Here is a 27,959-nt window from a genome sequence, read left to right on the forward strand (position 1 = left end):
CACTGGTGTCCCCCAGGGCTCAGTTCTAGGCCCTCTCCTATTCTCCCTATACACCAAGTCACTTGGCTCTGTCATATCCTCACATGGCCTCTCCTATCATTGCTACGCTGACGACACACAACTAATCTTCTCCTTTCCCCCTTCTGATAACCAGGTGGCGAATCACATCTCTGCATGTCTGGCAGACATATCAGTATGGATGACGGATCACCACCTCAAGCTGAACCTTGGCAAGACGGAGCTGCTCTTCCTCCCGGGGAAGGACTGCCTGTTCCATGATCTCGCCATCACGGTTGACAACTCCGTTGTGTCCTCCTCCCAGAGTGTGAAGAGCCTTGGCGTGACCCTGGACAACACCCTGTCGTTCTCCGCTAACATCAAGGCGGTGACCCGATCCTGTAGGTTCATGCTCTACAACATTCGGAGAGTACGACCCTGCCTTACACAGGAAGCGGCACAGGTCCTAATCCAGGCACTTGTCATCTCATTAAAGGGACAGTACACACAACACCAGTGGTGATCCAGGCTCTGTCCCAGCCGGCCGCGACCGGGAGACTCATGGGCGGCGCACAATTGGCCCAGCGTCGTCCAGGGTAGGGGAGGGAATGGCCGGCAGCGATGTAGCTCAGTTGATAGAGCATGGCGTTTGCAACGCCAGGGTTGTGGGTTCGATTCCCACGGGGGGCCAGTATAAAAAAATATATATATATGTATTCACTAACTGTAAGTCTGCTAAATGACTAAAAATGTAAAATGTAAAAAATGTGATTGGGGTCCCTGATATTGTTATTTGTCCCATGGACTATTGTTGTTGGTAAAAGGTTCATGTGAATCTCGTCAATGTTCACCAGAGTAATTATCGGTCAAAGATGTTGAGTAGATGTCCTCTCATGTATTAATCAATGTATACTTGGTAGGTCAATAAACAGATGGATTTTTATTGGATATTATCATAATGATTAAAATAACCATACCCCAGCCCAATCATTTACAAACACACCCTGGGTTGTATTACCTGACTACTGATATAAGCAGCCTCGCTCTCTTCCTGAATTTCCCATTCATATAATTGTGTAATGAGATAAGGGACCATAGATCTCCCGTTAGTCTAACGGGGCTGGGCAGGCAGAGGAAAGGGGCCGTCCCATCTCTACTATGTCTCTAACTTTATGGCTGTTGTACAGATTTAAAAAGGACACAGCTGCTCAGTTGAGTTTACTCTTACACGGTGGAGCTGACTGCTGGACTGGACTCTGAACTACCCACAAGGCACTAGTTCCCTAGTTCTCCTCCAGCCTTTGTGTGAAGGAGAAGCCAGTGGCATTGTCCCAAAGGTCTGTATGTAAGATGAGAGAGGGAGGATGTTGGATTCGTCAATAAGGCATCCATCCAGTGGCTCAAGAAACCTGTGAGTATACTTTTTTATCTTCTTGATTCCTATGAGCTGTATTGGAAATGTAGTATTGCCTTATGGTCATGCAATGGAACAATCATGGAAGTTTAAGTGTATCAATTTCAAATCAGTATTGTAAAGGTCTTTTTCAGGCAGATTCTGATTATCCGTTCCCCTGACAAGGATAATAGTGATCAATATGAAGTGAAGATTCTTGCAGTTCACACTGACCATCTACATTACTGTAACACATTGGTGCTTTGTAAGCCAGATACACAGTATGTGATGGTATTGGCTCTGACATTGTCTCGTTTGTTAGGCCCAACATCATGAAATCCTGTGTGAAAGCTAAATGCCTGTCTGATTTTCACTAGCAGAGATAGGAAATGAGCAGGGCCATGTAGACCAAATTGTGCAGGGTCCTTGGGACGTCCCTGCCCTAAACCCTAACCATAACCATAACCATAACCCCTAACCTTAACCCCAACCCCTAACCTTAACCCTTCTCTTAACCCTTACCTTAACCGTTTAACATTTCAATGGACCGTTTTAAATTTCAAGTGACGTCGGTTCCCACTTAGACTTCCCAAGGATCCCACTTAGACTTTTCCATTGTACAGTAGCAACGTTAACTTTGTAAAGGTAAAAAAGGAGACTTGAGTTCCAGAATTCAGTCGAAGTAAAAGTTTTAATACAGAGCTTTGAGGGGCAGGTGGTCATGCGAAAATACACATGCTATTAGCACCAGTTGCTTAAAAGCCACAGCCAGTAAATAAAAAGCAAATTATTTCTCAAGACTAATATAGTCATTCTGAATTGTGTATACATGGCATCGTTACAGAAAATGGTTGATATGAAACTTATCAAATGTTTAGCTGAACAATGAGAACAGTGAAACATTTGCTACTTTGGGTACAGAGAGTGAAGTTCAGCAGCTTGAGCCAGTTCAAGGTTTGGATTGTCACGAGTTGAGGCCTCTGAGAAATGTGTGTCCTGTGTGATCTGGGTCGTAGTTAGGCATCCGGCTGGCCCCGACAGCCATATGGTACATTGTGTTTCTAGACCATGTGTTAGGGAAGTGAAAATGACCTCAGCTGCTTGACATGTAAGAAGAATGTGTTGAGTAGATTGAAATACTTCTCTGTTACAATTGCTAGGATTGTCTCAAGGTTTCATGGTCTCATCTGTGTATTAATGAAAAATACAATACATCTGATTCTCACTACTCCATCTACACAGTTAGTTAGGTAGTTGTCCTTGACTTACATTTATTAAAAACTTGAACATACATTATAACATTTAGATAATCAAAGTGTAACTAATTAACTAAAGCAGTCATTTCAAAGTGTGATGTGTGACATTTGCACCCTTGAGCAACAACACCCTGTGCATACATTACAGGGCACACAGAGAGTATCAGAGTTGAACCAGTTGACCTAGATTTGCTTATGCCAGGTTGCTTCACCCTGTATGACTCACAGTTAAAGTGTAAAACAGTAGGGTAAAAAGTTAAAGATCAAATTCCAATGACAAAAGGTATGCACATTCAATAACAGGGCATGTATCCACAAAGAGTCTCAGAGTAGGAGTGCTGATCTAGAATATTTCTATATAATCTTATTCTTTATGATCTAAAAGGCTAAACGGATCCTTTGATTTGGTAAACCCACAATAACAATGTGATATTTGCTCTTGGTTAAACCGTAACGATGGTCATGGTCTAGGCCAGCAGTTCCCAAACTGTGGGGCGCACAAAAAAAAAAAGGAACTCAGTCCAGCTTTCAACTTACTCCTTAAATTTGCAATAGTGCACAAGGTGCAATTTCGAAATTGGTAGTGTATCAGCAGTTTTCCAGTGTTCCCCAATGCTGGAAGAGGAGCCTGAGTGAAAAAGTTTGGGAACCCCTGGTCTAGGTTAGGGCTAGGCCTACTTGTTGATAGATCCTTTCAGAGAGATTTGGTACTATAATACTCACATCTAAAACTTAAAACTTTTACTAACATTATTATTGTCTTACTCATTTCATCCTCGATCTAGTTTGATAGTTTTAGCAGCAGTGTCTTTAAGCAGTGGCGTGTATTCATGGATGCCAAGGGAAGCCAGGTTTCCCCCCAATATGTTTCATAATTTTCCTTCAGTTCGCAAGAGGCTGAATGTACAGTATCTCACCGGAGAAAGCATCTGAGTGAGTGAAACAGCATCCCTCTGTCTCTGTAGGTATAGCCCGTCCGTAGCATTGAATGCAAGGGAAACCAGCAAGCATTTAGCCTCCCTTAATAAAAAAAGTATACAATAATAGCCAATTAGCGTTGAGCTAAACTGAGTGAGCGCAATTGTAAATGGTCCTGGTGCACCAAAAGGGAAGGTAGCTTGGTGGTTAAGAGCGTTGTGCCAGTAACCGAAAGGTCGCTGGTTCTAATCCCCGAGCCGACTAGGTGAAAAATCTGTCGAAGTGCCCTTGAGCAAGGCACTTAACCCTAATTGCTCCTGTAAGTCGCTCTGGATAAGAGCGTCTGCTAAATGACTAAAATGTAAATGTAAATGGAAGCCAGTTTGGATTTGGCTCCACACAAATCACATCACATCAAAAGCAAAATATAATTGACAGGATTTTTTTTGAATTGTTGCATCTCATTGTGTCGTTGTCCTCCAGTGGCTAGCTAGCTACCTACATTTACATTTACATTTTAGTCATTTAGCAGACGCTCTTATCCAGAGCGACTTACAGGAGCAATTAGGGTTAAGTGCCTTGCTCAAGGGCACATTTACGTCATTTAGCAGACGCTCTTATCCAGAGCGACTTACAAATTGGTACATTCACCCTATAGCCAGTGGGAAAACCACTTCACAATTATTATTATTATTATTTTTTTTTGGGGGGGGGGGGGTAGAAGGATTACTTTATCCTATCCCAGGTATTCCTTAAAGAGGTGGGGTTTCAAATGTCTCCGGAAGGTGGTGAGTGACTCCGCTGTCCTGGCGTCGTGAGGGAGCTTGTTCCACCATTGGGGTGCCAGAGCAAAAAATTGCCTCTTTCCTAAATTAGCCATGGATGGAGATAGGGATTTAGACTTGTGGTTTTACTTAATTCTCCATACTGGCCAATAATTATAATGGCGATTCTGATCCAACCATAAATTCATACATTGTGCCCCTGGCCCTAAGAGGATGGAAGTTCTGTATGTAGCTAGATGTAGTAGGCTAATTTTAACTAGCTGACTCATCGTTGCTCGTGAAAGGAAGTTAGGCTAGCGAGCAAGCATTCTAGCCAGGTAGCCTAGGACAACAAAAACTAAAAGCGTTTACTGTATAACACAGTCATAGACCGTTTCGTCAACATGAAAGAGAGGAGGATGGCATTGGCATTTCTCTACAAGTAGGCCTAGGGTGAGTCAACATGTTTTTTCTACTTGCATGCATGCATGCATACACACACACACACACACACACACACACATAAATCAGAACCATGGACAGCCACATCATATTTAGCTTACGTTGATTGGACTAAATTGTTTTTGGTATCTTTTAGTTATCACTGTATTAGACTAAGCATACAGTAGGTGATTTGATGATGTTGAAATGTTGAAGATGAAATGGTTCTGGAATAGTGGAGGGAGCTCCTGTTTTCTTTGCAACTCATGGTAACTCTCCTTGGTTCTAACTCAATAGTAGTTTAGTTTAGTAGTCCGAAAATGTCGGAAACATTAACTTGCTGTAGGTCATGTAACTGTTTGTTACATGCAATATGCTTTGTGGACTTCACCGAACAGAGGTTACTCTCCAGTGTGATGGAATTTATTCTACCACTGTGTCTTCTTATTGTCTCAGCCTTAGGCCTACAGTGGGGAAAAAAAGTATTTAGTCAGCCACCAATTGTGCAAGTTCTCCCACTTAAAAAGATGAGAGAGGCCTGTAATTTTCATCATAGGTACACATCAACTATGACAGACAAAATGAGAAAATAAATTCCAGAAAATCACATTGTAGGATTTTTAATGCATTTATTTGCAAATTATGGTGGAAAATAAGTATTTGGTCAATAACCAAAGTTTCTCAATACTTTGTTATATACCCTTTGTTGGCAATGACACAGGTCAAACGTTTTCTGTAAGTCTTCACAAGGTTTTCACACACTGTTGCTGGTATTTTGGCCCATTCCTCCATGCAGATCTCCTCTAGAGCAGTGATGTTTTGGGGCTGTCGCTGGGCAACACGGACTTTCAACTCCCTCCAAAGATTTTCTATGGGGTTGAGATCTGGAGACTGGCTAGGCCACTCCAGGACCATGAAATGCTTCTTACGAAGCCACTCCTTCGTTGCCCGGGCGGTGTGTTTGGGATCATTGTCATGCTGAAAGACCCAGCCACGTTTCATCTTCAATGCCCTTGCTGATGGAAGGAGGTTTTCACTCAAAATCTCACGATACATGGCCCCATTCATTCTTTCTTTTACACGGATCAGTCGTCCTGGTCCCTTTGCAGAAAAACAGCCCCAAAGCATGATGTTTCCACCCCCATGCTTCACAGTAGGTATGGTGTTCTTTGGATGCAACTCAGCATTCTTTGTCCTCCAAACACGACGAGTTGAGTTTTTACCAAAAAGTTATATTTTGGTTTCATCTGACCATATGACATTCTCCCAATCCTCTTCTGGATCATCCAAATGCACTCTAGCAAACTTCAGACGGGCCTGGACATGTACTGGCTTAAGCAGGGGGACACGTCTGGCACTGCGGGATTTGAGTCCCTGGCGGCGTAGTGTGTTACTGATGGTAGGCTTTGTTACTTTGGTCCCAGCTCTCTGCAGGTCATTCACTAGGTCCCCCCGTGTGGTTCTGGGATTTTTGCTCACCGTTCTTGTGATCATTTTAACCCCACGGGGTGAGATCTTGCGTGGAGCCCCAGATCGAGGGAGATTATCAGTGGTCTTGTATGTCTTCCATTTCCTAATAATTGCTCCCACAGTTGATTTCTTTAAACCAAGCTGCTTACCTATTGCAGATTCAGTCTTCCCAGCCTGGTGCAGGTCTATAATATTGTTTCTGGTGTCCTTTGACAGCTCTTTGGTCTTGGCCATAGTGGAGTTTGGAGTGTGACTGTTTGAGGTTGTGGACAGGTGTCTTTTATACTGATAACAAGTTCAAACAGGTGCCATTAATACAGGTAACGAGTGGAGGACAGAGGAGCCTCTTAAAGAAGAAGTTACCGGTCTGTGAGAGCCAGAAATCTTGCTTGTTTGTAGGTGACCAAATACTTATTTTCCACCATAATTTGCAAATAAATTCATTAAAAATCCTACAATGTGATTTTCTGGGAAAAAAAATCTCAATTTGTCTGTCATAGTGGACGTGTACCTATGATGAAAATTACAGGCCTCTCTCATCTTTTTAAGTGGGAGAACTTGCACAATTGGTGGCTGACTAAATACTTTTTTCCCCCACTGTATATAGCATGGTGGCAAGGCATATGCACTAACAGGTTATAGAACAAACAACGCAATTATCACAACACATAAGTTGAAATATGGCATTTTCTTCCGGCTTGGATTCCCCAGTGATTTTACCCGCGCACCGCTACTAACTTTAAATATTTCTTAATGAAATCTTTAGTTTCCTCTTTTTCTAGGCTCTGAAGGCTGGCCGGGTTGAAACTGTTCAATCAGATATATCTTCACTTCAGATCTGAAGTTCCTCCAGAAGACTACCTCACCTCACCTGACCTGACGGGGACCAGATACAATACAGCCATGTCTCTGCTGATCCATGTTCTGGCCTGCTGCTTCGGCCTGGGCTCCTGGGTGGCTGTCAACGGCCTGTGGGTGGAGCTCCCCCTCATTGTCAACACCCTCCCCGAGGGCTGGGAACTACCATCCTACCTGACAGTCATCATCCAGCTGGCCAACCTGGGGCCTCTGCTGGTCACTGTCATGCACAAGCTGTGTCCGGGCCGGCTGAGGGAGAGCGCTGTCATCTACAGTGTGTTGTTCATCGGCGTCCTGGCCTGTGTGCTGTTGGCGTTCTTCTGGGATGAGACCACGGTGGTGGCAGCGGCGCCACGGAGCACGGTCTTCTTTATTCTAACCCTTTTCCTGGCCTTGGTGGATTGTACTTCCTCTGTGACCTTCCTGCCCTTCATGATGCAGCTGCCAGCCAACTACATCACCACCTACTTCATTGGAGAGGGCCTGAGTGGCTTTATCCCTGGTCTGGTGGCTCTTGCCCAGGGCGTCGGCATGGCCAAGTGTGTAAATGGCACTCAGTCCTCTGGTAACCTTTCTGAAAAGGACATGTACATTGTCCAGACCCAGTATCTACAGTCCAACTTTTCCACCGAGGTGTTTTTCTTCTTCCTGGCGGCGATGATGTGCATCAGCCTGGTGGCGTTCTCTGCCCTCAACAGGCTCCCACGCACCTTTGAACTGTCCACAGAGAACCTGGTTCCAGACACTGACACAGTGGCGTCGGTCTGCTCTGGTCTTGACAACCCTGGAGTGGTAACCGACGAGCAGAATTCGAACCCAAAACACCACAGTGAGGAATCAGGTCAGGCTAGGCCACAGCTGGCTAAACCAGGCCACTCTGTTTATCAGTTAGCTTTTATCTATTTCATGGTGGTTTGTGTGAACGGGGCGACCAACGGCCTGTTGCCCTCGGTGCAGACGTACTCCTGTATGCCCTACGGTAACCTGGCTTATCACCTGTCGGCTGCTCTGGCATCCTGTGCCAACCCAGTGGCCTGTATAGTCGCCCTGTTCTTTCCTAAAAGGTAAAACCCCAAATAGCCTCAAGCTTTCCTCTTTTATTGACGATAAAGCAACAACAAACATTTATGGAAATACACTCAAATCAATATGTATAATTATTTAAGTTTTGATAGCATTATGTGCAGAAATTGCTTCCTGCTGTTAAATAAGTAAACATTTTTTACAGCATTCTCAGGTGAACATATATATTGTGTGTACACTGACATACAAGACATTCAGCTACCCATCACTGCAGCTATCTCAGTGGTTATCTAAATGTTGAATGACTTCCTTCATATATACAGTTAGCTAACTGTTTTCTGGTTTCCTGTCCTGTGCTCAGGTCACTGGTGTTGCTGGGTGTACTGTGTCTCCTGGGCTCAGTCTTTGGAGGATACAACATGGCCATGGCCGCCATGAGTCCATGTCCACTACTACAAGGCTCTGCGCTGGGAGAAGCCATCATAGTGAGTGACACCTCCACCTGTAGAGATAGGCCTCAGTCCAGATACACTTTCTAAGACTTATCTATCAAACTATCACAGTTATTGATCCTTGGTATTCAAGAAAAGCAAAGGTAACAAAGTTGTTGCGGTCCCCCCTCAGTGCACGTTTTGGTTTTTGCCCTAGCACTACACAGATGATTGAAATAACCAACTCATCATCAAGCTTTGATTTGAATCAGCTGTGCTAGGGCAAAAAAACAAAACGTGCACCCATGGGTTGGTGCTGGGAAACCCTGGGAGTGCACATTTTTGTTTTCCCCCTAGCACTACACATCTGATTCCACTAATCAACTCATCATCAAACCTTTGATTAGTATAGAATCAGGTATGTATGTCGCGCTAGGGCACTTGAATTCTTACACTTTAATAGTGCGTTTGAGTAGTACGTGTTGCATAAGCCTGACTAATAAAGTCACAATGTAATCCTCAGGTCCTGTCGTGGGTCTTCTTCACGGGGACCCTGTCCTATGTGAAGGTAATGGTGGGTGTCATCCTGAGGGACGAGAGCCACAGCGCCCTGGTGTGGTGTGGAGCAGCGGCACAGACAGGCTCTCTGCTCGGCTCTGCCATTATGTTCCCTTTGGTCAATGTCTGCAACCTGTTCGAGTCAGGAGACTTCTGCAACACCAAGTGCCCTTTATGATGATGACTTATACCTGAGACACTAACATACCCGCTGGTAAGTAGCCTTGTCCGAGTCAGAACGGCCCATAGGGCAGGAGCCTATCTCTTGTTTCTGTAGTGCGAGGCAGCTTGATGTACAAGTACACCCCCTGGACAGGACGCTAGTACCTGCTAGTACCTGTACCCACTGGGGTGATGTGTGAATAATGTGGGGTCAGGGAAAAGACAATGACTGGACAATGACGTATCTGCCCTCAGATTAGAGATTGGACTCTAAGCATGTCTTCAAGGGCACCCTGTGGTGAGAAAGTAATCCACCTGGATCAATGGAGTAAAGTATAACATTTCAAACTGTTGTTCAGTTAATAATTGTATTTTTATGCAGTATGATTCACAACCCACACTCAAGGGTGTTGCAGCAATTGTTGTAAATATCTGCGTTATAAGCCTCATAACCTTATCTTATTTCAAATGTATGGTTTTAAAACCATTACTGTTGAATAATTGGGAATTTAAGGAGACAAGCAGAATCCAGATTCATCTTTGGTTTGTAATTACTAATGATAGCTCCATGAAAATGTTGATTATTGAATTAACCTTAGATTTACACTGAGTGTACAAAACATTAAGAACACCTGCTCTTTCACCCGGTGAATCCAGGGGAAACCTTATTGATGTCACTTGTTAAATCCAATTTAATCAGTCTAGGTGAAGGGGAGGAGACAGGTTAAAGAAGGAATTTTAAGCCTTGAGGCATGGATTGTGTATGTGTGCCATTCAGTGGGTGAATGGGCAAGACAAAATATTGAAGTGCCTTTGAACGGGGGTATGGTAGTAGATGCCAGGTACACTGGTTTGTGTCAAGAACTGCAACGCTGCTGGGTTTTTCATGCTCAACAGTTTCCCGTGTGTATCAAGAATGGTCCACCACCCAAAAGACATCCAGCCAACTTGACACAACTGTGGGAAGCATTGGCGTCAACATGGGCCAGCATCCCTGTGGAACACTTTTGACACCTTGTAGAGTCCATGCCCCGACAAATTTAGGCTTTTCTAAGGGCAAAAGGGGGGGTGCAACTCAATATTAGGAGGTTGTTCTTAATGTTCTGTACACTCAGTGTATATCACGGTCACTCTGCTGAACCCACTGGTGTTTGCTGTATTTAGAATGTTTCAGATTGTAACACTAGATGGCGGTAGTAGACCATGTCAGAAAAAACTATTATTTGCGTTCCTCAGGCATCCCAGCAGATTCTCTTATCAACACAAAATACATTTAATTACTCTTTGTCTATTTAACACTGCTTGTATAAAGGCTTTTATATCTCTATGTTTGTGTGTGTCAGTGTGAAAGCTTTCAAGAGCCTCCATTACCCCCACCCTGCCTCCATTACCCCCACCCTGCCTCCATTCCCCCCCACCCTGCCTCCATTCCCCCCCACCCTGCCTCCATTCCCCCCCACCCTGCCTCCATTCCCCCCCACCCTGCCTCCATTCCCCCCACCCTGCCTCCATTAACCCCACCCTGCCTCCATTAACCCCACCCTGCCTCCATTACCCCCACCCTGCCTCCATTACCCCCACCTTGCCTCCATTCCCCTCACCCTGCCTCCATTACCCCCACCCTGCCTCCGGGAGTCCAGGTCAGCTGAGGATCAGATGAGGATCAGGTGAAGAGCTGATGCGACTTTCTCACTTGGATTTGAGGAAAGGAAAACCACTTTTTCTGAAATCACTGTGATGAATTAATCACATCATTGACAATAAATAAGCCCAAGCTATTTCATCATTAGTGGATGTTATTATATAAAAGGGAAATTGTCAAAGGTTAGTTCTGGATAAAGTATTACATTTAGTTGAAGGTGAATCAGATTTTTTTTCTCTATGTAATTTTTATTTTATATCAAAGTTGGCTCCTTTTTCGTTTTGGGCATTCAAATGTTTCGCTTTGCTTGACAACGACCCTGAATATCTGAGTGCAACTAAGAAATGTTCTGCTAGCTTCGTTGGATAAATTCCTTGATTGGCCTGGGCTTTTGTGTTGATGCGAGGCATTGACAACACAAAGCAGCAGCAGCAAAATAAAAGTGTTTCATTTTCCATCCATGTGTCAGATGGCCCATCGCTTCTCCAGCTGGTCAGGAGGGACTGTGGCCACCTGGATTCCCTGTCTTGGTCCTGTGAGATCCTGCAGTCTCTTCTGCCATGTGAGGACTCCTCTTACTAGGCCACTGAAAGGCCCATCTGGTCAGGACCACACCTCCCAGAGTGGACCCCTACCCTCACACACCACTGAACCCCGACCCCACCCAGCCGCTTTCCATCCCAGTTCTCAGCTAAATGAGCAGCGCATCAAATTGAATGGGGGATTTAGCCTCTTTAACAGAATCAGATAATTAATTCAGAGAATTATAATGCAATGAACTCTAAACCACCACTCTAGATAGATATCCTATCTGCCTTGTTGCTGAATCCACAGATATGTCACCTGTGCCTGACACTGTAACTGATTGTAGGATCCCCTTGGTAAAGTTGGTAAAACAACAGTCATTCAAGGATGAATAATTAGCATTATTACAACAATTTACTATACCACCAGCTATAAAATAGCATAATCACACTCGAAAAATGATAAAGCAGTTTTGTCAAAACATCAACAACATTTTTGCTTGAACAATCCCAGAGGGAGACAAATGCTGGCAGCTGATATTCGGGTGAACAGCTTGTGGAAACCAATTGCTGCATGCAGACTATCTAGTGACAGACACACAAGGCAATATTCAGACACTAGTACTCCGGTATGTATGCCCCATCTCCTATGAATTTCCATTTAAATAATACTCTCCCATAAAATGAGATTGAACGTTACAGCCCTCTGTCATTTCACTATAGTGTCTCCCAGTGTTCAGGCCTGCTCCTTTTTTTTTCTTCCATCAGCAGATATTGATGTTGGTTTAATGAAGTGCCTAATGCTCCACCCTTGGAAGGGACAAGTCTGTCAGCATATGTAAAATCTTCCTGCTTGTCAATGTGGCATGGGGTTCTGCAGGGTTTAGCATGCCACCCCCCCCCCCCCCCCCCCCCCCCATTCTTTGGGAACCCTTTGTTCTATGGGGCTGACTGTGCCACATGATGGGACCAATTATAGAGACGCACATTAGGGAGGAGGGAAAAACTTGTTACGCTGCTAATTATTACACTTACCAAGCTGATAGAAGAGCGTTCATGAGTGACTAACTAAATAGACTCATTTTCAGCTATTCTTCATGGATATCTGTCTAAAAGCCTGTTTACTAAAATGTCAGTGATTTGCACTGTAGTTAAATTCTTACGGTACTATGATGATCACTGTTTGGAAAAAGGTTGTTCTCATTTTGTAACCATAAAGATAGAAAAGGTAGATAACAAGTATATAAAGTGAAATCCTCACAGTGCTTCTTTGCATTGTCTGTGCAATTCAAAGGCAATTTACCTGTGCATGGTACACTATACAGTATATACAAAAGTATGTGGACACCACTTCAAATAAGTGGATTCGGCTATTTCAGCCACACCCGTTGCTGACAGGTGTAAAAAATCGAGCACAGAGCCATGCAATCTCCATAGACAAACATTTGCAGTAGAATGACCTTACTGAAGGGCTCAGTGACTTTCAACGTGGCACCGTTATAGGATGCCACCTTTCCAACATGTCAATTCGTCAAATTTCTGCCCTGCTAGAGCTGCCCCGGACAACTGTAAGTGCTGTTATTGTGAAGTGGAAACGTCTAGGAGCAACAAAGGCTCAGCTGTGAAGTGGTAGACCACACAAGCTCACAGAATGGGACCACCGAGAGCTGAATCGCGTAGAGCGTAAACATTGTCTGTCCTCGGTTGCAACACTCACTACCGAGTTCCAAACTGCCTCTGGAAGCAATGTCAGCACAAGAACTGTTAGTCGGGAGCTTCAGGAAATGGGTTTCCATGGCCGAGCAGCCGCACACAAGCCTAAGATCACCATGCGCAATGCCAAGCGTCAGCTGGAGTGGTGTAAAGCTCAAAGCCATTGGACTCTGGAGCAGTGAAAACGCGTTCTCTGGAGTGATGAATCACACTTCACCATCTGGCAGTCCGACAGGCAAATCTGGGTTTGGAGGATGCCAGGAAAACGGTACCTGCACAAATGCATAGTGCCAACTGTAAAGTTTGGTGGAGGAGGAATAATGGTCTGGGGCTGTTTTTCATGGTTCGGGCTAAGCCCCTTAGTTCCAGTGAAGGGAAATCTTCATGCTACATCATACAATGACATTCTAGACGATTCCGTGCTTCCAACTTTGTGGCAACAGTTTGGGGAGGCCCTTTCCTGTTTCAGCATGACAATTCCCCTGTGCACAAAGCGAGGTCCATACAGAAATGGTTTGTCGAGATCAGTGTGGAGGAACTTGACTGGCCTGATCAGAGCCCTGACCTCAACCTCATCGAACACATTTGGTCCTAATCGCCCAACATCAATGACGGACCTCACTAATGCTCTTGTGGCTGAATGGAAGCAAGTCCCCGCAGCAATGTTCCAACATCTAGTGGAAAGCCTTCCCAGAAGAGTGGAGGCTGTTATAGCAGCAAAGGCGGGACCAACTCCATATTAATGCCCATGATTTTCGAATGAGATGTTCGACGAGCAGGTGTACACATACCTTTGGTCATGTACTGCCAGCCCGTAAACTTAAGATGACACCTTGAAATGATTTATGAAAATGTTGATTCCTCCCTTAGTGTTGGGTTGGACCTCACCTGATTGTGCCTGATGTTAATGTTGACACAAAGCCCATGTGGCTGGCCAACCAGACACTTTCATTCATTATCATTGATATCATTATACTGTATATCCCTGTGGTGTACTGTCTCTGGCTGTGTCCCAAATGGCACCCTATGGGCCCTGGTCAAAAGTAGTGGACTATATAGGGAATAGGTTGCCATTTGGGACACAGACTCTGTTCCTAATGCTCTGAGTTATGTGATGAGGCTTTGGCAGTCTGTACAACATACAGTTGAAGTCGGAAGTTTAGATACACTTAGGTTGGAGTCATTAAAACTAGTTTTTCAACCACTCCACACATTTCTTTTTAACAAACTATAGTTTTGGCAAGTCGGTTAGGACATCTAAGTTGAGGCAAAATGGCTTAAGGACAACAAAGTCAAGGTATTGGAGTGGCCATCACAAAGCCCTGACCTCAATCCTATAGAAGATTTGTGGGCAGAACTGAAACAGCGTGTGCGAGCAAGGAGGCCTACAAACCTGACTCAGTTACAAAATTCACCCAACTTATTGTGGGAAGCTTGTGGAAGGCTACCCGAAACGTTTGACCCAAGTTAAACAATTTAAAGGCAATGCTACCAAATATTAATTGAGTGTATGTAAACTTCTGACCCACTGGGATAGTGATGAAAGAAATAAAAGCTGAAATAAATAATTCTCTCTACTATTATTCTGACATTTCACATTCTCAAAATAAAGTGGTGATCCTAACTGACCTAAAACAGGGAATTTGTACTATGATTAAATGTCAGGAATTGTGAAAAACTGAGTTTAAATGTATTTGGCTAAGGTGTATTAGTGTAGCTTAGTGGTTAAGAGCGTTGTGCCAGTAACCGAAAGGTCGCTGGTTCTAATCCCCGAGCCGACTAGGTGAAAAATCTGTCGATGTGCCCTTGAGCAAGGCACTTAACCCTAATTGCTATGGATAAGAGCATCTGCTAAATGACTCAAATGTAATGTAAAATGTGTATGTAAACTTCCGACATCAACTGTAAATGGGTACAGGATGGGTTGCCAGGTTAACATTGATACAGTGGCACAGTTGACACACCAGGCTGTGCTCAATACAGCAGCAGACTCCAGAGATCATTGACAGAGCAAGCAAGCAGCATACGGTACTGCAAGCAGTAACATGGTGAAAGATCCCATAAGGGTCAGAGGACCTGTGGATGGTGTTTATGATTACGGTTTTCCGTTATCCAGGACCATTTTCTCTTTCTGTGGAACACCTGCAGGATTGCTAACCATTTCCCATGCAGTGCTATGCTAATCATGGGCCAAGATTTAGCTGCAGTAGCATTATGACCCTTTCCACTGTAAAACAACCTTTATATCTATGGTAATCAACAATAAAAGCATTGAATTTAATGATGCCTACTCTGAGGGGTCCAGCAAGTTATTGTTTGTTGCAACAATATTGGATGCCGCTTTTGGGAGATTATGTTAATGTCGACCCTCCCTTTAACACTGAGAGCCCTTTCCACCCCAGTATCCTTCCCCTTTGCCTAGAGCACCCTACCCCACTTGACCAGTATAGCACAAATGCTGGGGGTTGCCAAGCCTGGCTTAGGCTGAGCTAGTCAATTTGTGTGTGGGGCCAGTCATGTAGAAAATAGCCGCTCCAGAGAGAGGCCACATCAGAGAGCCGCCATCCTTTAAAGGGGCTTGATGGCCTTTGACAGCCACAGTGCTAACATGGAGCACACATGAACACAGCACGGCTATTATCGTGTTTACCAGCGCAGGGGGAGAAAATAGAAGATAAAGAGGAGACCACCTTGGTTGATCGTTGCAGAAAACAGTGGCAGGGGGCTTGTCTGACGTCTGACCCTCATGCCAGAGTGGCATCACATGATTACAACCAGGTGTAGCTGTATATTGTATTTGCATAATATCTGCTGTTCTATTGGTACTGTAAACAAACAACTCCTCTGCTGAAGGTCGGGTGCGAAATAATATGTCCTCAACCAGGCCATCATAGTAATATTAGCTATAAAGGTTACAGTGAAATGCCTCAGCTGGTGAGCTTACAGTTGGGTAATGATTGACTAAATTTCAAAGTAGAGAAATACTGGTAGCTGTTCTTTGAATAAATAGGGGTTAGGCTACATTCTTGTAGATATTGTAATTATTGATTGATGATAAAATGTGTAAACTAATTTTCAAATGACCTTCAGCCATATGAAAACATATTTATGGATCTAGGACTGGATTGGCATCGGAGATATATGACTGAGGTAGTTCTGGCAAGCTTTGGCAGCTCTCACACTGTTTAATGAATGACAAACCTATGCATTTTAACATGAACTATTCCCCACTGCCCCAGTTTCCTAGAAAATATATGTTTATTGCTAAGGGGCAACAAGTGTCGCTGTGTGGAGCAGCTGAATGTGCAACAGTGGTTCTATCTGCAACAAATGGTCTCGCTACAGTATGTAATTATCCAGATTTTCAGTAGTTGGGTCATTTTCTGCCACAGATGCCACTGTTGTTTGCGTCTCACAGGAGTTTGTCTGGGGGCTAACATGTATGCTAGAAAATAGCAGGAGGTATCATTGTGTTGAAGCACACCTGATCTCAGTCGTCATATGGCAGTACCACCTTCTCACAGGTCCCTCTCCTCATGGCCTTGCCTCAGGGTGGTCCATCTGCTGCAGAGAGAGAGAGAGAACAAGAGAGAGCGGGGGAGGGAGGGAGAGAGAGAGAGAGACAGAGAAAGAGAGAAGAGATAGAGAAAAGAGGGGGTGGGTGGGTGAGTAGGGGGTTGGATAGGCTTTGATGGTCCTCCCTAAGGGTTAAGATCTCTCCCACTCCCCTAGTTATTAAACTGATGTTTGAAGTGGGTGAAGGCGGTAAATAAAGGTGGTAACATATGCAGAGACTGTAATTAGCACAAACAGAGGTGGTCTTGAAAGCCAGGGGAAAAATACTTAGACATCCATTCCAATGCAGCCAACAAAGTCCCACTTTATTAATGTAAAATGTAACCAAAAAGAAATAAACAAGAAACAGTGAAACATCTGAAAAAATTGCTAAACAATGGCCTATCTCGTATAACTGATTTATTTTCTGCTGATGCAGCATTTTCCTATTTGTCCTTGAGCACCTGCTGGTGTTATCATCTCCGTCTCCGGTAGCATTCATTGGTACAGGTTTTTGATAGGGCGGTGTTGTATGGTTTGCTCTGAATGTGAAGTGCTGTGTTTGTGTCACCTCTAAAGAAATGTATAGGTCTTTGAATGCTACAATATTTCACCAAGTATCCAAAAGGGCTTGGCTGTGATTTTGGACTGTTGCATGTATGCCTATTCTAAACGGGTAAGAGGACAAGACCACAGGTGATGATTTATCCACCAGACCACTGTAGATGACGGGGGTGCTTTGCATTAATGTCCAGAACAATGAAGAAAGTGTCTATTTGGACTCAGTTCAAGGGAAATGACATTGGGTGGTCTTCAGCTTTCTGATTGAAATTATGAACTTTGATACCTGGTATCCAACAGAGGATGTTGAGCAGTGAATAAGAAATGAGTGGTCTTTTCAAGGATTGATTATTTATTTTCTCCTTCATTCATTCATATATTGATCTATCTCCTTAATTCCTGCATCATTATCTCTCTAAGCAGAATGATTCATGATAAGAAACAAAGTACACTACATGACCAAAAGTATGTGGACACCTGCTCGTCGAACATCTCATTCCAAAATCATGGGCATAAATATGGAGATGGTCCCCCCTTTGCTGCTATAACAGCCTCCACTCTTCTTGGAAGGCTTTCCACTAGATGTTGAAACATTGATGCGGGGACTTGCTTCCATTTAGCCACAAGATAATTAGTGAGGTCAGGCATGGATGTTGACTCGCAGTCAGCGTTCCAATTCATCCCAAAGGTGTTTGATGTGGTTGAGGTCAGGACTCTGTGCAGGCCAGTCAAGTTCTTCCACACCGATCTCAACAAACCATTTCTGTATGGACGTCGCTTTGTTCACGGGGGCATGCTGAAACAGGAAAGGGCCTCCCCAAACTGTTGCCACAAAGTTGGAAGCACAGAATCGTCTAGAATGTCATTGTATGATGTAGCGTTAAGATTTCCCTTCACTGGAACTAAGGGGCCTAGCCCGAAACCATGAAAAACAGCCCCAGACCATTATTCCTCCTCCAACAAACTTTACAGTTGGCACTATGCATTGGGGCAGGTGGCGTTCTCCTTGCATCTGCCAAACCCAGATTAGTCCGTCGGACTGCCAGATGGTGAAGTGTGATTCATCACTCCAGAGAACGCGTTTCCAGTGCTCCAGAGTCCAATGGCGTTGAGCTTTACCCCAGTCCAGCCAACGCTTGGCATTTCCCATGGTGATCTTAGGCTTGTGTGCAGCTGCTCGGCCATGGAAACCCATTTCATGAAGCTCCCAACGAACAGTTATTGTGCTGATGTTGCTTCCAGAGGCAGTTTGGAACTTGGTAGTGACTGTTGCAACCGAGGACAGACAATTTTTACGCGCTTCAGCACTCAGCGGTCCCATTTCTTTGAGCTTGTGTGGCCTAACACTTTGAGGCTGAGCTGCTACTAGACGTTTCCACTTCACAATAACAACACTTACAGTTGTCCGGGACAGCTCTAGCAGGGCAGATATTTGACGAATTGACTTGTTGGAAAGGTGGCATCCTATGACGGTGCCATGTTGAAAGTCACTGAGCTCTTCAGTAAGGCCATTCTACTGCCAATGTTTGTCTATGGATATTGCATGGCTGTGTGCTCGATTTCATACACCTGTCAGCAACGGGTGTGGCTGAAATAGCCGAATCCACTAATTTGAAGGGGTGTCCACATACTTTTGTGTATATAGTGTATGTTACATTCATGTTGCTCTGTGGCAATGTTCACTTTCCCTGCTGCCCTCACTTTACTATGATTTTCTTCATTATGTGGATAGATATAGGGTGCAGGAAAGAATGTAATATGCTAAGTTGACCTCTGCATACTGCTATGGCTTGGTGCCAGCTATGAAAGGACAACAACACAAGCACACTCTTTGATGACGACAATTGGCAAAGTCCCCAACCCTTAAAGTGACCTGTGATGCTGTTGCTGGATGAATCCAGTGGGGAGAGAGTGCACTCAATACATCTACAGTACAGGGCCTAGATACACACCGTCCAGCAGAGCAGGCACAATGTAGTAGTATAGATGTAAGAGTTAATGCCCTCTCAGTTTATGTAACAGTTTAACTTGATCTTGTTTTCTTCCACAGCATTGATACACCACATTTTGAACTCTGTGTATGATGATGGATAGATAATAAAAAGCATTGGGGGAGATCTTGACAAGTCATTTTAATCCGAGCCTCCCAAACATACATTTCGGCAAATAGCGTGAGGACAGCCAACAACCCCATTGAGAAATTAGAAGCCAGTCCCCTACCAATGTCTTTCTGGCCTTTATGAATAATTCAGTTGTCAGAGAGAGGTGAAGGCAGGGAGGGCTGGGAGACCTTGTCAATGGCATCTGACTCAGCACACTGTGGCCGGAGGAGGACACTCTAAACCTGAGAAATGGGTTCTACTTAGTTTCTCCCAGGTTCTAATGCATACTGTGCTGATGTGACTGAGTGGACTGAGTTCAAACCTGGGCCTCTGGTGTGCCACAAGACAGTGTTAGCCTGCTGAGCTAAAGTCTAGACGTTAGCTCTGGGAGCTAACATAGGTCTTCAGGTCTAAGACAAGTTTACTCTTGTGTGGATTAGCCACCAAAGTATTGTTGAATATCTGTAAAACTGCATGAAACTGGTGGAAAAGTCAGTTGATTATCATCACAACAATGATGCTAAGGAACTTTATCCATACAGATGATTAAGATCATGACCTGGACAAGTGTAAGTCATCTTGACACTAAACAATGATGATAATTGCGTTCGTGTGGCCCTGTCAAATTACTGTACGTGCTGCGTGTTAGCCTGACCTGATTAATCATAATCAGCCTGTTGTCACTACGACCTTTAGGTCAGACAGAGACCACTCTTCCTTTCGCACTCTCTCCCTCCCTGCTCCCCTCTCCCCCTCCCTCTCTCCCTCTCCCTCTCTCCTTCTCCCTGCCTCTCCCCCTCCCTCTCTCCTTCTCCCTGCCTCTCCCTCTCTCCCTCCCTGCTCCCATCTCCCCCTCCCTCTCCCTCTCCTTCTCCCTGCCTCTCCCCTCCCTCTCCCTCTCTCCTTCTCCTTCTCCCTCCCTCTCTCCCTCTCTCCCTCCCTGCTCCCATCTCCCCTCCCCCTCCTTCTCCCTCTCTCCCTCTCCTTCTCCCTGCCTCTCCCCCTCCCTCTCCCTCTCTCCCTCTCCTTCTCCCTGCCTCTCCCTCTCTCCCTCTCTCCCTTCCTGCTCCCATCTCCCTCTCTCCCTGCCTCTCCCCCTCCCTCTTCTTCTCCCTGCCTCTCTCCCCCTCTCCTCTCCCCTTCCTCTCCCTCTCCCTCTTTCTCTCCCTCTCCTTCTCCCTGCCTCTCCCCCTCCCTCTCCCTCTCCCCCTCCCTCTCCCTCTCTCCCTCTCCTTCTCCCTCTCCTTCTCCCTGCCTCTCTCCCCCTCTCCCCTTCCTCTCCCTCTCCCTTTTTCTCTCCCTCTCCCTTTATCCCTCCCTCTCCCTCTTAACAACTCATTCCTCTGATCCACTATGCGCTCCCATTCCCTTGTTACTGTCTTTCTACTCTGTGTTCTTCCATTTGTATAGCCTTTGTTTGTCATACAGACTACCACTGTATGTATCATGTGGCTACATGCCACTCTTATAGCCTTTGGAGTGGGAACGCATTTCAGGACACTTACAAAAGAGTATTTCACATCCAGGCCATGCTGCTCCTCTGGGCTATATAGCATCATCTCCTATAGGCCACAGACTCAAGCCTAAACAAAACATCTGTTTGGCTCTGGAAGTATCCTTTGAAGTGGAAGGATCACAATGCAGAATGAGAATGAAGGAAAATCTAAACGAAAAGTCAGGGTTGAGGACCCACTCAATAAGCTCAACAGATTCATCTTTTTGATATAATTATTGTGGTTAATTGGCTTAACAAGCCAGCCCTATGGGTGCACTGCAAAACAGATCAATACTACTTTAGAAAGACAGCATTCATGTATTAGCAAGTCTTCTCCAACAAACCGACTTCATAAATCTGTTTATCAGGAGATAAGTCCTTTGATTGAGAATTCAAACAGGTGTCATCCTGGCTCCTTGGAGGTGTAATAAATGACAGACTACTGGGCCGTAAATAGCAGAACAGATGATGGGAAACTGGCCATATGTCCACTGTTTATCTATTAGTCCCATGCACAGGCAGTCACACCGGTTTGGTTTCTGATGGGAGGGATTCTTCTGGGAACATCTCAGTGAATGCTCCTCTGGGACAGAGATATGCTTCTCCATCGCCATGGCTGTGTTTACACAGGCAGCCCAATTCTGATATTTTGCCCAATTTTTGGCAAAGGAACTGGTCTGATTGGTCAAAAATACCAGTTATTAGTGGAAAAAGGTCTGAATTGGGCTGCCTGTGTAAACACATCCCATTTGCTTATTTTGTGAAAAAAATGTATTTTTGCTGTTTTGACATCTTAGAGAAGGGTAGAAACAAGACAGGAATATTGAGTTTTCCTGGCTCTGACTCAACTTCTCAGTAATTACAATTAATGTGAAATGATTTATGTAATGTGTTTATTTGTTAACAAGCCTTATGATATACATGACATTTAGATATTTAGATAGAGTTCAGTAATGAACGGCACAATGTAATATCTGTCAAAATATGTAAGGATATCATTTAACAACAACACATAATTTCACATTGTCTCATTAGCCTGCCGCTTTTCCCCTCAATACAGATTTAGAATCTTAATTTGATCACCCTGTTGCAGAATAACTTTCCTGCAATGCAGGACATTTACATATTTTTGTGTATTTGAGGTTTAAAAAGGCTTCTGAAGTTTGTAATTTCCACTTTGACATTTTAGACTTAAAAATGTGTCACACATTCCCAGTGGGTCAGAAGTTTACATACACTCAATTAGTATTTGGTAGCATTGCCTTTCAATTGTTTAACTTGGGTCAAACGTTTCGGGTAGCCTTCCACAAGCTTCCCACAATACGTTGGCCCATTCCTCCTGACAGAGCTGGTGTAACTGAGTCAGGTTTGTAGGCCTCCTTGCTCGCACGCGCTTTTTCAGTTCTGCCCACAAATGTTCTATAGGATTGAGGTCAGGGCTTTGTGATGGCCACTCCAATACCTTGACTTTGTTGTCCTTAAGCCATTTTGCCACAACTTTGGAAGTGTGCTTGGGGTCCATTTGGAAGACCCATTTGTGACCAAGCTTTAACTTCCTGACTGATGTGTTGAGATGTTGCTTCAATATATCCACATCATTTTCCTTCCTCATGATGCCATCTATTTTGTGAAGTGCACCAGTCCCTCCTGCAGCAAAGCACCCCCACAGCATGATGCTGCCACCCCCGTGCTTCACGGTTGGGATGGTGTTCTTCGGCTTGCAAGGACCCCCTTTTTCCTCCAAACATGACGATGTTCATTATGGCCAAACAGTTCTATTTATGTTTCATGAGACCGGAGAACATTTCTCTAGAAAGTACGATCTTTGTCCCCATGTGCAGTTGCAAACCGTACTGGTTTTGGAGCAGTGGCTTCTTCCTTGCTGAGCGGCCTTTCAGGTTATGTCGATATAGGACTCGTTTTACTGTAGACATAGATACTTTTGTACCTGTTTCCTCCAGCATCTTCCAAGGTCCTTTGCTGTTATTCTGGGATTGATTTGCACTTTTCGCACCAAAGTACGTTCATCTCTAAGAGACAGAACGCGTCTCCTTCCTGAGCGGTATGACGGCTGCGTGGTCCCATGGTGTTTCTACTTGCGTACTATTGTTTGTACAGATGAACGTGGTACCTTCAGGCGCTTGGAAATTGCTCCCAAGGATGAACCAGACTTGTGGAGGTCTACAATTTCTTTCTGAGGTCTTGGCTGATTTCTTTTGATTTTCCCATAATGTCAAGCAAAGAGGCACTGAGTTTGAAGGTAGGCCTAGACATACATCCACAGGTACACCTCCAATTGACTCAAATTATGTCAATTAGCCTATCAGAAGCTTCTAAAGCCATGACATCATTTTCTGGAATTTTCCAAGCTGTTTAAAGGCACAGTCAACTTAGTGTATGTAAACTTCTGACCCACTGGAATTGTGATACAGTGAATTATAAGTGAAATAGTCTGTCTGTAAACAATTGTTGGAAAAATTACTTGTGTCATGCACAAAGTAGATGTCCTAACCAACTTGCCAAAACTATAGTTTGTTAACAAGAAATTTGTGGAGTGGTTGAAAAACGAGTTTTAATGACTCCAACCTAAGTGTATGTAAACTTCCGACTTCAACTGTAACTACCCTTTAATGTTCCAAAATACAAATTTTCCTTAAAATTGGGAAACAGACTTTATTGAAAATAAAGTTATGTAAAATGAGACAATGGCGATTGATTTGAATTATATATTTTAATAATATAAGATTAGATTATTTTAATAATAATAAGATTAGACTGCAACAGCAATATAACCTTTTATCAGAGATCACACTTTTCATAAGGACGATGTCGTTATCCTCAGCAATACAACATCTCTGCTCTCTATAATATATTCAGTGAGTCATGAAGTAAAGTACAGTGGCGTCTCCTTAAAATTATTACATTAAAGTTCCAAAGGGTTGTAAGAGCAAAAACACAAGCTCACCGCAAAGGCATTAACACCTACACACACGTACACATGCACATTCCTCTTGGCAACCATCCAGCCATAGACCACAGCAGTAATTCATTTCCATATTTCATAACTAATGAATTTACTCATGAGATATTACCAAATTCCTATTCCATCCCATTGTCAATGTAACGTGACAACCATAAACTCCCTTCCTAACATCAATGCTTTCTGCTTTAAACCTGTCTGCTATTCTACAAGTGGAACATAATCAAAGGACAAAACCCTTTTGTTGTGTGCAGAGGTACTGTCTGTCTGGACAGCATTTCATAGGATACAACACCTTTATTATCTGATCATTACTCAACAAGATGAATACGGCGGTCAACACATTCACAGACAAATGCTGTCCTCATGGTTGCAAAGGTTTTGGAGTGGTTTATTTATCATGGTTTGAAGATGCGTCTGAGTCTATCCAAAGTACTGATTATACAGAGTGAAGAGGAGCTGCTGGCCCATTACCGGCCAGGAAAAAGACAATGTGAACACCCGCCTCCATCTCCTCTCCCAATGTAGTATGTCAGAGCTTGTCAGCTGCAGCACCATTCATTCAATCTCAACAAGCCGTGTGCTTGAGTCCTCATTCGTTCTCCCCTATCTCTTTCACCCCACCCCCCTCTGTCCCCTCTATCCCTCCACCCCCCTGTCCCTATGAGCCATTGTGAGATCCAAGCAGATGGATGGGAACAAAGGGGGTGAGAGGAGGCCCCCCTCTACTTTGCGTGTCTGCTCCCTCAGTATCACTGCCAGCCAGGCCCTGGGTAATCTTCTCAAGCTTTCACGGCAAGGCCATGAATAACCCCAGCCTCCCCTCTGTGACCCAGGCTCCACCACAGCCCATCCGCCCCCTTCTTATCTCCCCTTGTGCAGGCTCGCCAGCCAGGCCCCGTGCTCCCTTGATAGCATCTCTCACCCTCGCTTCCCACTCACCGTCTCTGACTCTCTGTCCTCCTAGTCATACGCACCCAATGATTTTTTGTTTTGTTTCTTCTAGGGGTGTGTTACAAGACGTGGAGATTAATTGGGGCTGTGGCTGGCTGACATCTGGTCCTGGATTCATAAAGACTGGGTCCTTGAGGTCTGCTGGGTTTATAATGAAGTGTACATAAGTTAATTTTCTAATCAACGGAACGTTCATCAAAGACTCTACAATAGCAGTCTCCACACCCAATTGGGGATGATTTTGAAAACACAATTTTGACCGATTTAATTACTCAAATTGGTATAGCAACTCACACTCCGGTTTTGACATTTTCATAAAATATGTGATTTGTATATTCTGATGATACCATTTTGATTACAGTATTTGAGAAATTGTGTCAAAATGAAAATAATCAAAGTTTAGAAATATATATACAGTGCCTTTGGAAAGTATTCAGACCCCTTAACTTTTACACATTTTGTTACAGCCTTATTCTAAAAGGGATTAAATATGATTTTTTCTCAACAATCTACACACAATACCCCATAATGACAAAGCAAAAACAGGTTTTTTGAAATTGTTGCATATTTATTAAAAATAAAAAACAGAAATACCTTATTTACATAATTCTTCAGACCCTTTGCTATGAAACTTGAAATTGAGCTCAGGTGCATCCTGTTTCCATTGATCATCCTTGAGATGTTTTTACAACTTGGTTGGAGTCCACCTGTGGTAAATTCAATTGATTGGACATTATTTGGAAAGTCACACACCTGTCTATATAAGGTCCCACTGTTGACAGTGCATGTCAGAGCAAAACCAAGCCATGAGGTCGAAGGAATTGTCCGTAGAGCTCCGAGACAGGATTGTGTCGAGGCACAGATCTGTGTGTCTGCAGCATTGAAGGTCCCCAAGAACACAGTGGCCTCCATCATTCTTAAATGGAAGAAGTTTGGAACCACCAAGACTCTTCCTAGAGTTGGCCACCCGGCCAAACTGAGCAATCAGGGGAGAAGGGCCTTGGTCAGGGAGGTGACCAAGAACCCGATGGTCACTCTGACAGAGCTCTAGAGGTCCTCTGCGGAGATGGGAGAACCTTCCAGAAGGACAACCATCTCTGCAGCACTCCACCAATCAGGCCTTTATGGTAGAGTAGCCAGATGGAAGCCACTCCTCAGTAAAAGGCACATGACAGCCCGCTTGGAGTTTTCCAAAAGGCACCTAAAGATTCTCAGACCATGTGAAACAAGATTCTCTTGTCTGATGATACCAAGATTGAACTCTTTGGCCTGAATGCCAAGCGTCACATCTGGAGGAAACCTGGCACCAACCCTACGGTGAAGCATGGTGGTGGCAGCATCATGCTGTGGGAATGTTTTTCAGCGGCAGGGACTGGGAGACTAGTCAGGATCGAGGAAAAGATGAACGGAGCAAAGTACAGAGAGATCCTTGATGAAAACCTGCTCCAGAGCGCTCAGGACCTCAGACTGGGGCGAAGGTTCACCTTCAAACAGGACAACGACCCTAAGCACACAACCAAGACAACGCAGGAGTGGCTTCGGGACAAGTCTCTTAATGTCCTTGAGTGGCCCTGCTAGAGCCCAGACTTGAACTCGATCTAACATCTCTGTAGAGACCTGAAAATAGCTGTGCAGCAACGCTCCCCATCCAACTTGACAGAGCTTGAGAGGATCTGCAGAGAAGAATTGGAGAAACTCCCCAAATACAGGTGTGCTAAGCTTGTAGCGTCATACCCAAGAATACTCTATGCTGTAATCGCTGCCAATGGTGCTTCAACAAAGTACTGAGTAAAGGGTCTGAATGCTTATGTAAATGTGATATTTCAGTATTTATTTATTATTGTTTTTACAAAAAAAATCTAAAAACCTGTTTTTGTTTTGTTATTATGGGGTATTGTGTGTTGATGAGTGCAAAAAAAACAATTTAATCAATTTTAGAATAAGGTTGTAAAGTCAAGGGGTCTGAATACTTCCGAAGGCACTGTATAACTTCAACCCAAGAACAATCAACAAAAGAAAATGTAACAGGTGTGAACCTATCAATTAAATTCTTAATTATGTACATGAAAATAGAGTTGATAAAACAAAGGAAGATAAATATATTTTTCAAACCACGTGTCACATGGATATATCATTTTTTTCTCCAAAAGAGGCTTTTACAAGGTCAGCATGACCCATGTTTTTGTGGTACAATTTCACTCCAATAGTTTTTCGTCATTAGTCAGTTTGTCAAACTTAAGTAACTGTACCTGGTGTGAGCATGGAGTTTAAACCATAGTGCCTGGACAGTGACGCGTGTTGTTGAGTGATAGGTCAGCCCAGAGACTCTAAATGACATGGATGGGGCTCTACTCTACAGTTGCTGTGGCTTAACAAAGACACAATCCAACAGCCATGCCATTCCATTCCCAAGCCTTCTTTCACGGCCAGCCTGTTAAAATATTGAGCAGGTACTTAAGTGTTATTTGGCCAAGTGTCATTTAGGCTGAAGGACCCTCCATCCACAAAAGACGCCTTGAAGTGACTCAATCAGAACTGGTAGTGAACCACAGACGAACACAAAGGTACTGAATTATTTACTGCCCATCAAACATTCATGCTATTACTAATAACCAGAACTGGGGAAACATAGAATAACTTAAGTTCACATTAAAGATGAGTGAAAAAAAGACCACAATTATGTACCTTATCATATTTATGTGGGTTAAGATCCAATGAGGATTAAATGTGGTCGGTTTCTGCAATGCTTTGTTGTTGTGTGGGAGTAGACCTATGTAGGCTATAAAGGTATTATGTATACCCTTTATTTTCTATTTTTGTTCAGACCCTGACCTACTGTAGCCTCTGGCTGCTGCTGTCAGTATGTGTTCCTGACAATGGCAAGAAACAAAACCAGTCTATTTTCTATACAGGGAATCTTACACACTTGTAGCCAAGCTAAAAATAAATCATGGTTTTATTGCTTTATTGTGTGATTCATATTTCTACTAATTCCTAAAATCATAGTTGTCTGAGAGATTTCATACAAACAAAAGCGTCCTAAATGCCCTATGTTTTGCTTCTTGTAAACAAGCTCGTCTGAGAAACTGAGCACCTTGCACATGTATACAGACTTTTGCATTTTAATTTCTGTAGCATCTGTGACCAGTCCGTCATGCCCCA

The 27,959-nt window shown here is 43.9% G+C and overlaps 1 protein-coding gene across 5 annotated transcripts; it reads left to right on the forward strand.

The window, feature by feature from the left end:
• Window positions 1–1,241: 1,241 nt before the first annotated feature.
• On the forward strand, window positions 1,242–27,759 carry LOC311147796 (solute carrier family 52, riboflavin transporter, member 3-A-like). Of its 5 annotated transcripts, none has more exons than XM_084184582.1 (5): window positions 1,242–1,408; window positions 7,022–8,161; window positions 8,482–8,605; window positions 9,075–9,323; window positions 24,850–27,759. In XM_084184582.1, exons 2-4 carry the CDS (start codon window positions 7,143–7,145, stop codon window positions 9,285–9,287), a joined length of 1,356 nt encoding a protein of 451 aa, XP_084040708.1. In that variant the 5' UTR covers window positions 1,242–1,408; window positions 7,022–7,142; the 3' UTR covers window positions 9,288–9,323; window positions 24,850–27,759. The 5 variants fall into 5 exon arrangements, with proteins under 5 accessions (XP_084040708.1, XP_084040707.1, XP_084040705.1 ...); XM_084184581.1 differs by lacking the exon at window positions 24,850–27,759 and adding an exon at window positions 9,527–10,598; XM_084184579.1 differs by lacking the exon at window positions 24,850–27,759 and having other exon boundaries at window positions 7,006–8,161; window positions 9,075–10,598.
• The last annotated feature ends 200 nt before the right edge of the window (window positions 27,760–27,959 follow it).

Source organism: Coregonus lavaretus, assembly GCF_964263955.1.
Source record: "Coregonus lavaretus genome assembly, chromosome: 20".
NCBI classification, from domain to species: Eukaryota; Metazoa; Chordata; class Actinopteri; order Salmoniformes; family Salmonidae; genus Coregonus; species Coregonus lavaretus.

Bases quoted from the DNA above. Each gene is read 5' to 3' on its own strand.
- LOC311147796 (XM_084184582.1), top strand. From the start codon at position 7,143: ATGTCTCTGCTGATCCATGTTCTGGCCTGCTGCTTCGGCCTGGGCTCC. The intron at 8,162-8,481 runs GTAAAACCCCAA...TCCTGTGCTCAG, and splicing joins GCCCTGTTCTTTCCTAAAAG to GTCACTGGTGTTGCTGGGTG. The intron at 8,606-9,074 runs GTGAGTGACACC...TGTAATCCTCAG, and splicing joins CGCTGGGAGAAGCCATCATA to GTCCTGTCGTGGGTCTTCTT.